Raw genomic sequence first — 10,758 nt, 5'->3', positions numbered from 1 at the left:
CTGATCAGTCTTCTCCTTGTATGAGCTGAAAGTTTAGAGGGACGGCCAGGTCTTGGTAGATTTGCAGTGGTCTGATACTCCTTCCATTTCAATATTATCGCTTGCACAGTGCTCCTTGGGATGTTTAAAGCTTGGGAAATCTTTTTGTATCCAAATCCGGCTTTAAACTTCTTCACAACAGTATCTCAGACCTGCCTGGTGTGTTCCTTGTTCTTCATGATGCTCTCTGCGCTTTTAACGGACCTCTGAGACTATCACAGTGCAGGTGCATTTATACGGAGACTTGATTACACACAGGTGGATTGTATTTATCATCATTAGTCATTTAGGTCAACATTGGATCATTCAGAGATCCTCACTGAACTTCTGGAGAGAGTTTGCTGCACTGAAAGTAAAGGGGCTGAATAATTTTGCACGCCCAATTTTTCAGTTTTTGATTTGTTAAAAAAGTTTGAAATATCCAATAAATGTCGTTCCACTTCATGATTGTGTCCCACTTGTTGTTAATTCTTCACAAAAAAATACATTTTTCTATCTTTATGTTTGAAGCCTGAAATGTGGCAAAAGGTCTCAAAGTTCAAGGGGGCCGAATACTTTCGCAAGGCACTGTATATAAAAGTATATGGACGCAACTTTTAGTGGATTTGGTTATTTCAGCCACAACCGTTGCTGACAGATGTATAAAATCGAGCAATTTTAACGCTACAGAATACAATGACATTCGAGACGATTCTGTGCTTCCAACTTTGTGGCAACATTTTGGGGAGGCCCTTTCCTGTTTCAGCATGACAATACCCCCATTCACAAAGCGAGTTCTATACAGAAATGGGTTGTCGAGATCGTTTTGGAAGGACATGACTGGCCTGCACAGAGCCCTGACCTCAACCCCAAATCCTATTAAATAAAATTTTATTGGGCACGTACACATAGTTAGCAGATGTTAATATGAGTGTAGCGAAATGCTTGTACTTCTAGTTCCGACCATGCAGTAATATCTAACATGTAATCTAAAAATTTCACAACAACTACCTTATACACACAAGTGTAAAGGAATGAATAAGAATATGTACATAAAAATATATGGATGAGCGATGGCCGAACGGCATAGGCAAGTTGCAGTAGATGGCATAGAGTACAGTATATACCCCTGTATATACATATGAGATGAGATGAGTAATGTAGGGTATGTAAACATTATATAAAGTGGCATTGTTTAAAGTGGCTAGTGATACATTTATTACATCCAATGTTTCATTATTAAGTGGCTCGAGATTTGAGTCAGTATGTTGGCAGCAGCCATTCAATGTTAGTGATGGCATTTGTCATGACGTTGGCCTGGGGGATAGGTTTATGACAGTCATAAATACCTCTTTCCCCCTTTTTCCTCTCTCTACCCTACTGAGGTTACATTAAAAAAAAAACTTGGTTAACATAGAGATTCTGGGAACATCAGTGAGTGGGGGGAAATGAACTATATTCTGGTAATCTGACCAATTGAACATATGCAGTGGTACTTAATGAATATGATGTCAGTTCGGTTGTCATCTGAGACATTCTCATCAATGATAAGATGACAAACTCTACAGTGGAAAGTCTACACATCAGAGTTATCGGATTCACATGGAATTGTTGTTCAATTTAAATGTTTGAATATGAAATTATTTGTGACGAGATGAAATGTGATTTTAGCTTCTAAAATGTGAGATGTGGGTTTTCATAAGTTATGGCTGCTCACTCAGTGGACCGCCCCCGTGAAGAGACAGAGGTTGTAAACTATGAAACACACCTCTTTTATCCCTTCCTATATAAAGCCTTGACGACAACATAACTTCCTGTTCCAAGGAATGTAGGACGACGGTCCTATGTCAGAATGGTTCAGATAATAACTACAGAACGAAGCCAACATCAGCGTGAGCTTTGGTTGCGAATGGTATGAACTTTGAACTCTTATTCACTACAGAAGTGATACCTCCTAGCCGTTGAGTTAGCGACTGCAGCTGCAAACGCAGGCTAGGAAGGAACAGACAGAGTATTCCGTCTATCACACAACGACGTTACTACAACGTATCCTGTTGACCAGCAGAGACATTCTTCAAAGGACTTGTTTGGCAACATGGCCTTCCATCTACCACCAACCTACTGAAGCGCAGCTCAGAATAAATATTTATTGCATTTTCCTTTTCCAAATGGGCGGTATTTAGAATGCATAAGATACTGTATTTACGATAGCACAGATTTTTCCCTTTTGTTCTCAGCCTCCCGGTCTTTCACTCAAACCCAGCCCCTTTTCCTGACAAGCTGTCATATCTGTTCCGCCCGCTAGGGACGTTTTCCTTTATGATGTAATTTGTAATCAAGTTATGATTAATGTGTGATTCTACATTTATTTAGTAAATAAATAAATTTTAAAAAAATAATAATTGCTGAATTTTTACCCCTTTATCTCCCCAATTTCATGGTATCCAATTGTTTTAGTAGCTACTATCTTCTCATCGCTACAACTCCCGTACGGGCTCGGGAGAGACAAAGGTTGAAAGTCATGCGTCCTCCATTATACAACCCAACCGCACTGCTTCTTAACACAGCGGAAACACAGTGCACCTGGCAACCTTGGCTAGTGCGCACTGCGCCCGGCCCGCCACAGGAGTCGCTGGTGCACGATTAGACAAGGATATCCCTACCAGCCAACCCCTCCCAACGCTAGGCCAATTGTGCGTTGTAAATAATTAAACCCAATTTTGTATTGCTGATTCAACTTGTTAGCCAGGGTTCGTGCAGACAAAAGGATTTACAACTTTCAGATGAGACTGAATTCAGGTGACGATTGATATGGACGGCTATTGATGTAAAATATTACTAGGTCTTTAAGAGTTTATTCGGAAGATAACAGCCCTATAAATATTATTTTGTGGTGCCCGACTCTCTAATTATTCACATTTACATAATTCACTTAATCCGGCATAGCCAAAGACACAACACTGTTGAACAGTCTGATGGCCTTGAGATATAAGCTGTTTTTCAGTCTCTCGGTCCCAGCTTTGATGCACCTGTACTGACCTCGCCTTCTGGATGATAGCGGGGTGAACAGGCAGTGGCTCAGGTGGTTGTTGTTCTTGATGATCTTCATGGCCTTCCTGTGACATCGGGTGGTGTAGGTGTCCTGGAGGGCAGGTAGTTTGCCCCTGGTGATGCATTGTGCAGACCTCACTACCCTCTGGAGAGCCTTATGCTTGTCTTAATTACATCAAAATGTGGGGCAGAACTGATACAGTAGTGCACAGAGAAAGCTCTGAACATAAAACAAAATATTAGCTTGAGACGGTCATCATGAACGGAGGAGGCTGAAGAAATTTGGCTTGTCACCTAAAACACTCACAAACTTCTACAGATGTACAAACGAGAGCATCCTGTCAGGCTGTATCAACACCTGGTATGGCAACTGCTCCGCCAGCAGCCTCTTCACCACGCTGTCTGTGTGGTTGGACCATTTCAGTTTGTCGTTGATGTGTACGCTGAGAAACTTAACTTTACACCCTCTCCACTACTGTCCCGTCGATGTGGATAGGGTGGTGCTCCCTCTGCTGTTTCCTGAAGTCCACGATCATCTCCTTTGTTTTGGTTGACGTTGAGTGTGAGGTTATTTTCCCGACACCACACTCCCCATCGAACACCTGTGGGATGATTCCCCTCAGCAATGTTCCAACATCTAGTGGAAAACCTACCCAGAAGAGTGGAGGCTGTTATAACAACAAAGGGGTGACCAGCTCCATATTAATGTTCAACGAGCAAGTGTCCACATACTTCACATATATATTCATTAACACTGGTATGGCAGAAGCACACTTTTGCGATCCGCCATAATGTTGACACTCCGCTGTCTTTGCAATGATGCATTTATTAAATTACCTAAATATGAGCTCTTGTGTAGCATTCCATGAATGTGCTATAGATATGCTATGGATATAGTTCATTAACCTTTAATAATGTGGTTGGGACCTGTTATCACGTTCATTAAACGCTTATAGATTTATAATGACGTTACCCATTCGATAAATATAGGATGTATTTGGAGTGGCCCAATGTTCTATAATCCCCAATATTACTGAAATGGACGCCTCTTGATCTTGGGAGTCAATTTAGATGTTGGATGATAGGTTTGTACACTGGATCTCATGTTACTGCTAATGAAAACAAATGACTTTCTTCTCAACAGTTTTGTAGGTCACGGTGCTGTTGTAATGGTTGTTTTGAGGGAATCTTCCTATCATAGACAGTTAGGGGACGTTACCTGGGTTTTTGAGGCAATGTTTTTTATTTTCTTTCCAGAGGCAGACCGGAGCAGTTATAGCCTAAGTTACACATGGCACCCTATTTCTGGGCAAAAGTAGTGCACTATATAGGGAATAGGGTGCCATTTGGGACTCATTTTTACTTGATCACTTACTATCTCAAGGTCAAAAGCGTGTCATTGGTTCTGTCTGTGATTAACTCAAGGAGGTGATGATGAGAGAAGATTGATCCTAGTTGTGGCTTTAGTATCGCTGCTCTATCATCATAGGCTTGTCCAAGAACACTTTCCTGTTTGAGAGATGGACAGGCAGGAAGTGAAATACTCTTTAGGGCTAAGGCAGCGGTTCCTGACCCTTTTCCGTTCTGGGAAACACCAAATTACTATCTAAAGCTCTTGAGGACCATCATTAGAATATCGTGACGATCAAAATTTAGTACATTTTATCACTGAATGCAACAGATTAAAGGCCTCTAATTATTATTACAATTATTATTATTATTATTATTATAAACAATTTGTGAAAATCGCCCCCCCTCCCAAAAGAAAACTACTGCTGTTGAATAAAATGGGACTAATATTTTCTTCCTGCCTGGAAACCACACTAAATCCATGCTCTGTTTCGCTATTGTTCTAGAAAGATACCGTGTGAATTCAAGTCTAGTTTTGTTCAGTTAATAACCAGGTTAACTTTTTTTTCAGCCTTGACAGTTCAAATGTACACTATCGTAGAAGGTATACAATATATAAACATGGATGTGTAAATACTACGGACAACAATAGGTCTCCTGACACAGGTTGAGGAGCCACTACGTCTATCACAAATATAATTTATATATTAAGGATAAGTCATCTATTTGTCATCGTGTTCCCTGGTGTTCCCTGGTTGTAAACGTGCGGACTGGAGAACAGAGATTGTTTCCGACAGATAAAAACACAAAGGGTTTCATTTGCTTCCGTCTTTACTAGAACATCCTTTAAACTGAATCCAAAAGCAGAATTGCACAATATTTACAAAACACTTGCTTACACCACACTTTTTTTGTGTTGTTCGGAATGTTCCAAAGCATTCCATAGAATGTCAAACATAGTTATTCTTGTAGATATCCTATCAAATGACTGAGAATATCGATACAGTGTGTTTAAAATAATACAACTGAACACGTAACACAAATACAAAACTTAAAAATAATGACATAATACATGATATGCATTGAAATCCAGTCAACACCTGAGAACTGTAAATAACCACAATAAAATGCATGATAAAATATGTACTTCATTCCTACTGTATATGCAGCTTCGCCAATCGCTGGAACCATTGTATGACATTTTTAGGTGAGAGGTACATTCACGTATTCACATGTACAATGAAATACAACAAGGTAAACAACACAGATTTCCGAAAGGTTTTAGAAACCAAGTGGGAAACAATTCAGTACCATTGAAATGAGATATCTTACCTCGTAGACGTGGCAACAGGTTAGGAGCTATGGGAGGAAACCCATCACCCCCATCACTACTTCACCATGTGGCTAAACACCATGGCTAACCGCCTGGTCTTCCCACTTATGATCTTTAGTGGATAAGTTTACGTTTTTAATGAAAAACACATACAGGTGCATCTGTAGTGAAACTCAAAACTATTTTTTAAAGGGAGGGGTGGGGGGGGGGGGGGGGGAATGTAAGAGCAAGACTGAAAAATACCTGACTGTCTGCACACTAAACTATGCACTAAGAGACTCTGCCTTACAATGAAAACATCTTGCCGCTTCAATCCCGCACATAAATTCTATGAAAACTATAAGCTTCTTTTCTTGGAATGTTATCCAGCTATGTTTCAACACAACATAATTCTGGTACATAAAAGTGTCTTCGTCAATGGTTGATCATGGACAGCTGGATACTAGATAGATAAGGGACGAGACCAGATGCTTCCAATATAGACTAGACCACGTGGATAACATTTCACTTTGAGATCCTTCCAATGTAGATGCTGCCACGTCGACAACGTGTGACTCTAAAGTTGAGTAACGTGAACTGGCCAGCACAGCCAGTCAATCACTCTTGCTCCTAACCTGTTACATAGTCCTAGCTCCCAGCCTGTTACCTAGACTTAGCCTATGCCTGTTACCTAGTCCTGGCCTGTTACCTAGTCCAAGCTCCTAGCCTGTTACCTAGATCCTAACCTGTTACATAGTCATAGCCTGTTACATAATCCCAGCTCGTTACATAGTCCCAGCTCCTGGCCTGTTACCTAGTCCAAGCTCCTAGCCTGTTACCTAGATCCTAACCTGTTACATAGTCATAGCCTGTTACATAATCCCAGCTCGTTACATAGTCCCAGCTCCTGGCCTGTTACCTAGTCCAAGCTCCTAGCCTGTTACATAGCTCCTAGCCTTTTACTTACTCCTACCTCCTAGACTCTTGCCAAGGCCTAGCCTGTTACCTAGTCCTAGCTCATAGCCTTTTACCTAGTCTTAGCCACTTACTTAGTCCTAGCTCATAGCCTGTTACCTCATCCTAGCTCTTAGCCTGTTATCTAGCCCTAGCTCCTAGCCTGTTACCTAGTTCAGCCTGTTACCAAGTCCTAGCTCCTAGACTTTTACCTAGCTCTTAGCCTGTTATCTATAGCCCTGGTTCATAGCCTGTTACCCAGCTCCTAGCCTGTTACCTAGTCCTAGTCTGTTACCAAATCCTGTTACTGAGCTCCTAGCCTGTTACCTAGTCCTATCGCCTGTTATCTAGCTCCTAGCCTGTTACCCAGCTCCTAGCCTGTTATCCAGCTCCTAGCTCCTAGCCTGTTACCCAGCTCCTAGCCTGTTACCCAGCTCCTAGCCTGTTACCCAGCTCCTAGCTCCTAGCCTGTTACCTAGCTCCTAGCCTGTTACCCAGCTCCTAGCCTAATACCTAGCCGTAGCTCATAACCAGTTGCTCTTCTGTTAGCCAACTTCTCTGTTCATGTTCATTTGTTGTCATGTCAAACATGTATGACAAAGAAGTTGGCTAAAGCACATACAGTATGTTACAGATCTGGGATCAGGCTTCTGTAGCTAGCTCATGATACCAATGTAAAGTTACGATTATCTCAAGTCACACAGCAGAGTTGGGGTCAATTCCATTTCTAATTCAGGAAGTACACTGAAATTCCAATTCTCTTGAATGGTTTTCCATGATTAAAATTTGGAATTTGGTTTTACTTTCTGAATTTGACTAGAATTAAAATGGAATTGACTTCAACCCTGGCACACGGACTAACACTAACACAACACTCAATACACACACAGATATATCCAATGGTGATTTGAACCGGAAGGTTTTTGGGATTTAACACATAGTGTAGACCAGGGATTAGGTGACTAGATTTAGCCACGGGCTGATTTTTGTCATTGCGGCCGGTTGGAGGACCGGAACATTGTTATGAAGCTTTAGATCACTTTATTCGTCAACAACGTCTAACCGAAATGTAACTTCCGCTTTTAACCCAACCCCTCCGAAAGACACACATACATACGTACATACATACATACAGTATACAGGTTTTGGAGGTGTCGAGGCTGCCACACTGAGTGCCTGGGGAGCTGTTGTTGTGGGGGGGGGGGGGGGGGGGGTTAAGTGTGTTGATACCAGCAACTTTCCGGTTGCCAGCTCACTTTTTGCCAGATTTTTCCCATCAGACCCGGGCAAACCTCTGGTTGCTGGCTCGCTTCTCTCTAACCGCTAGGCTACCTGCTGCCCCATGTAAAAATGTGTACACTACAACCACAACTAATCCCAAAAAGACATTTTGAAAATAATAATAATTTCATACCTTGATTATATTGAGACACGATGTCTCTCTTTTTTTTTGTTGGTATGAATACTTGGGAACTGATTTCCTAAATTAAACAAAAAACAAGCTAAATAAATTGTGTTAAATTGGTCCGCGGCTTTCCTGATCTAAGCCTATCATTGCTGTTGTTGTGTGTGGTTGGCTGGTGGTCTCTACTGTGCTGACTGAATACTAAACAGCGCTTCAGTGCAGCTCGTCTATGTTGCCTCCTCTTCTCTGCCCTCTGTTACCACCCAGAGCTGGGCTCAGATAGCAGAGAAGTGTTCCTGGCAGTCGGAAGCTCGACGTGTGGTGGGGCTACACCTGGTCAGCATGGTGATCTGGGTGCTGAAGTTGTTACCGTTGCTACCCAGATACTGGGGCTGCTGGTATTTGGTGTCTCCTTTACCCAGAAACCTTTGCATGTGCCATCGCCGCCACTTACGCTTCACCTCCCCCTGCACCTGGTGGGGATAGAGGGAAGAGAGGAGGGAGAGGAGGGAGAGAGGGAGGAAGAGAGGAACATAAACAGAAGGGGAGAGATTGAGAGGGGATAGGACACAGCAAGAGGGATAAGTCAGAAAAGATATAGACACAGAAAGAGATACACCTTGTAGATGAAGACCATCTGTTAGTCTTCTTCTATCTCTTTCTGTGTCTAACATATAGACACGGTGAGACTCTCGGTGTGAGAAAAATGTAAAGTTTACAGTATTGGATCCAAAAATGTATTCCAAATTCAGCCTAACATTGTCAGCTCATCTTAGGAACCATTTTGTGTCTGTGGAGTGGCGTGTGTATGTTATTACCTCTCCATTTAGGAAACAATACAGGACTGCAACCCCAAACCCCTGAGAGAGACATAGAGACAGAAAGATAAAGAGAAAGACAGAGAGACAGACAGAGAGACAGACACAGAGAGAGAGACAGACGCAGAGAGAGAGAGAGAGACAGAGAGAGACAGACAGAGAGAGACAGACAGAGAGAGACAGACAGAGAGAGAGAGAGTCAGAGAGAGAGAGAGAGGAGACAACAATAGATCATTAGGATTCTTGATGATGAGTGTTCTGTTTCATAGAAAGGCCTTTGCCCCAGAGAGACTCAGCCAGAGCAGTTGTGGAAGACTGAAAAATGATCTCAAAGATTATGACCAAATTCAGCATGAGGTAGGGTCATTAATTCTGGGCCTGATAGAATTTTGTGCAGAGAGGACATGAGAGGTTTTTCCCGAGGGAAAATACGAGTTTAAAGCAGATATAAATTAAGACTGCTATCATAACAACTAGATCATTGCTCTCACAAATGACCTGGGTATTTGGAAAGAAAATATAAAGTCAGAATGACTTGTGAGAGAGCTTCTTGAGAGTTTAAGGGTCGAGGGTTTACATACTTGAGTTGTACATTACGCTATATAATCTGTCTATATATTCACTTCTATTTAGTGCACATATCTAAATGGTTAGATGGATGAAAATGTATCTTTCTGTGCCATATGATTCAAGTGTTTACTTCATATTCCCTAATAGCCAGGAAAAGCTCCTGCAGCAGTTTCCCTGTGGTATTCTGTATCTCTTTCTCTTTTACCGCAAATGGCCCGTTTGGCTCAACCTCAACCTCAACTCATAACACAGAACGTAAATCTCATGGGAGTCAGATGGGGACAGGGAGGATATCAAACCTCATTATTACAAGTCCTATGACTGTATTACGTTGTTTTAGTTTTTTTACACTTGGAGAATGCAGAGAACATAGACATATTGCATTCTTTACATCCTGAACAGTTAACATACTAGACTGACTGAGACTAATTACAGAATATTGTTAATATTCACTTCACAGAACAGCACAAACTGGCTCTAACTAGAATAGAAAGAGGAGTGGGAGGCCCCGTTGCACAACTGAGCAAGAGGAAAAGTACATTAGAGTGTCTAGTTTGAGAAACAGACGCCTCACAAGTCCTCAACTGGCAGCTTCATTAAATAGTACCCGCAAAACACCAGTCTCAACGTCAACAGCGAAGAGGCGATTCCGGGATGCTTGCCTTCTAGGCAGAGTTGCAAAGAAAAAGCCATATCTTAGACTGGACAATGAAAAGAAAAGATTAAGATGGGCCAAAATAACACAATACACTTGTCAGACGAACTCTGTAGATACAGAGTACATATGTCTTCCTACAGACACGTTGTCTTAATTATGACCTTGCAGTACTGGGTTCACTGTCTGGAGTGGATGGGGGATGGTGAACACTGTTATTCCTGATCTCAATCTCTATCTGTGTTTTGCCTGTCTGACCCGCCATTTTGTTTGCTCCTGTCTTTTTTCCCCTTTCTGTGAGATCCTTCACTCTCTCTTTTTTGACTCTCTAAATCCTTTAAGTCTGCTGTTTTTGTTGAAGGTAGGCTGCTCTGTGGTGTGGGTCAGCATGCCTGCGCTGTCTGTAGAGAGTTTGCTTTTCAGCAGCACCTTATTTCGCCATATCTATCAAAAAATAAAGCCATATTATGTGATTTGTCCACTAAATAACTATATAACTTTCCTTTGTATTATGACATTTAAAGAGGGAGAAAAATATATTTTTAAAACTCAAAATGTCACTAAACCATGACTCCTGACCCGAGAGACAAGCCAATTTCATGGTACTGACCGTGCTCTACAATAT

The 10,758-nt window shown here is 41.7% G+C and overlaps 1 protein-coding gene across 2 annotated transcripts in view; it reads right to left on the bottom strand.

Annotated features, from left to right (window-relative positions):
- Positions 1-5,232: 5,232 nt before the first annotated feature.
- Positions 5,233-10,758, bottom strand: part of LOC139386849 (vasoactive intestinal polypeptide receptor-like) — a 107,839-nt gene continuing 102,313 nt past the window's right edge. The window contains exons 12-14 of one of the 2 annotated variants that reach the window (XR_011629103.1): positions 8,909-8,950; positions 6,571-8,563; positions 5,233-6,440 (exon numbers count right to left, since the gene is read on the bottom strand). Coding sequence is in view for 1 of the 2 variants with exons in the window: in XM_071132704.1 (XP_070988805.1) it covers positions 8,366-8,563; positions 8,909-8,950 (240 nt within the window). In the remaining variant the exon portion in view is untranslated. Of the gene's footprint in view, positions 8,564-8,908; positions 8,951-10,758 lie in introns of both variants that reach the window. The other variant, XM_071132704.1, reaches the window with a different exon arrangement.

The sequence above is a fragment of the Oncorhynchus clarkii genome, chromosome 28 (assembly GCF_045791955.1).
Source record: "Oncorhynchus clarkii lewisi isolate Uvic-CL-2024 chromosome 28, UVic_Ocla_1.0, whole genome shotgun sequence".
Lineage (NCBI taxonomy): Eukaryota > Metazoa > Chordata > Actinopteri > Salmoniformes > Salmonidae > Oncorhynchus > Oncorhynchus clarkii.
Note: the sequence above shows the minus strand (reverse complement) of the source record. Positions and strands in the feature narration are given on the sequence as shown.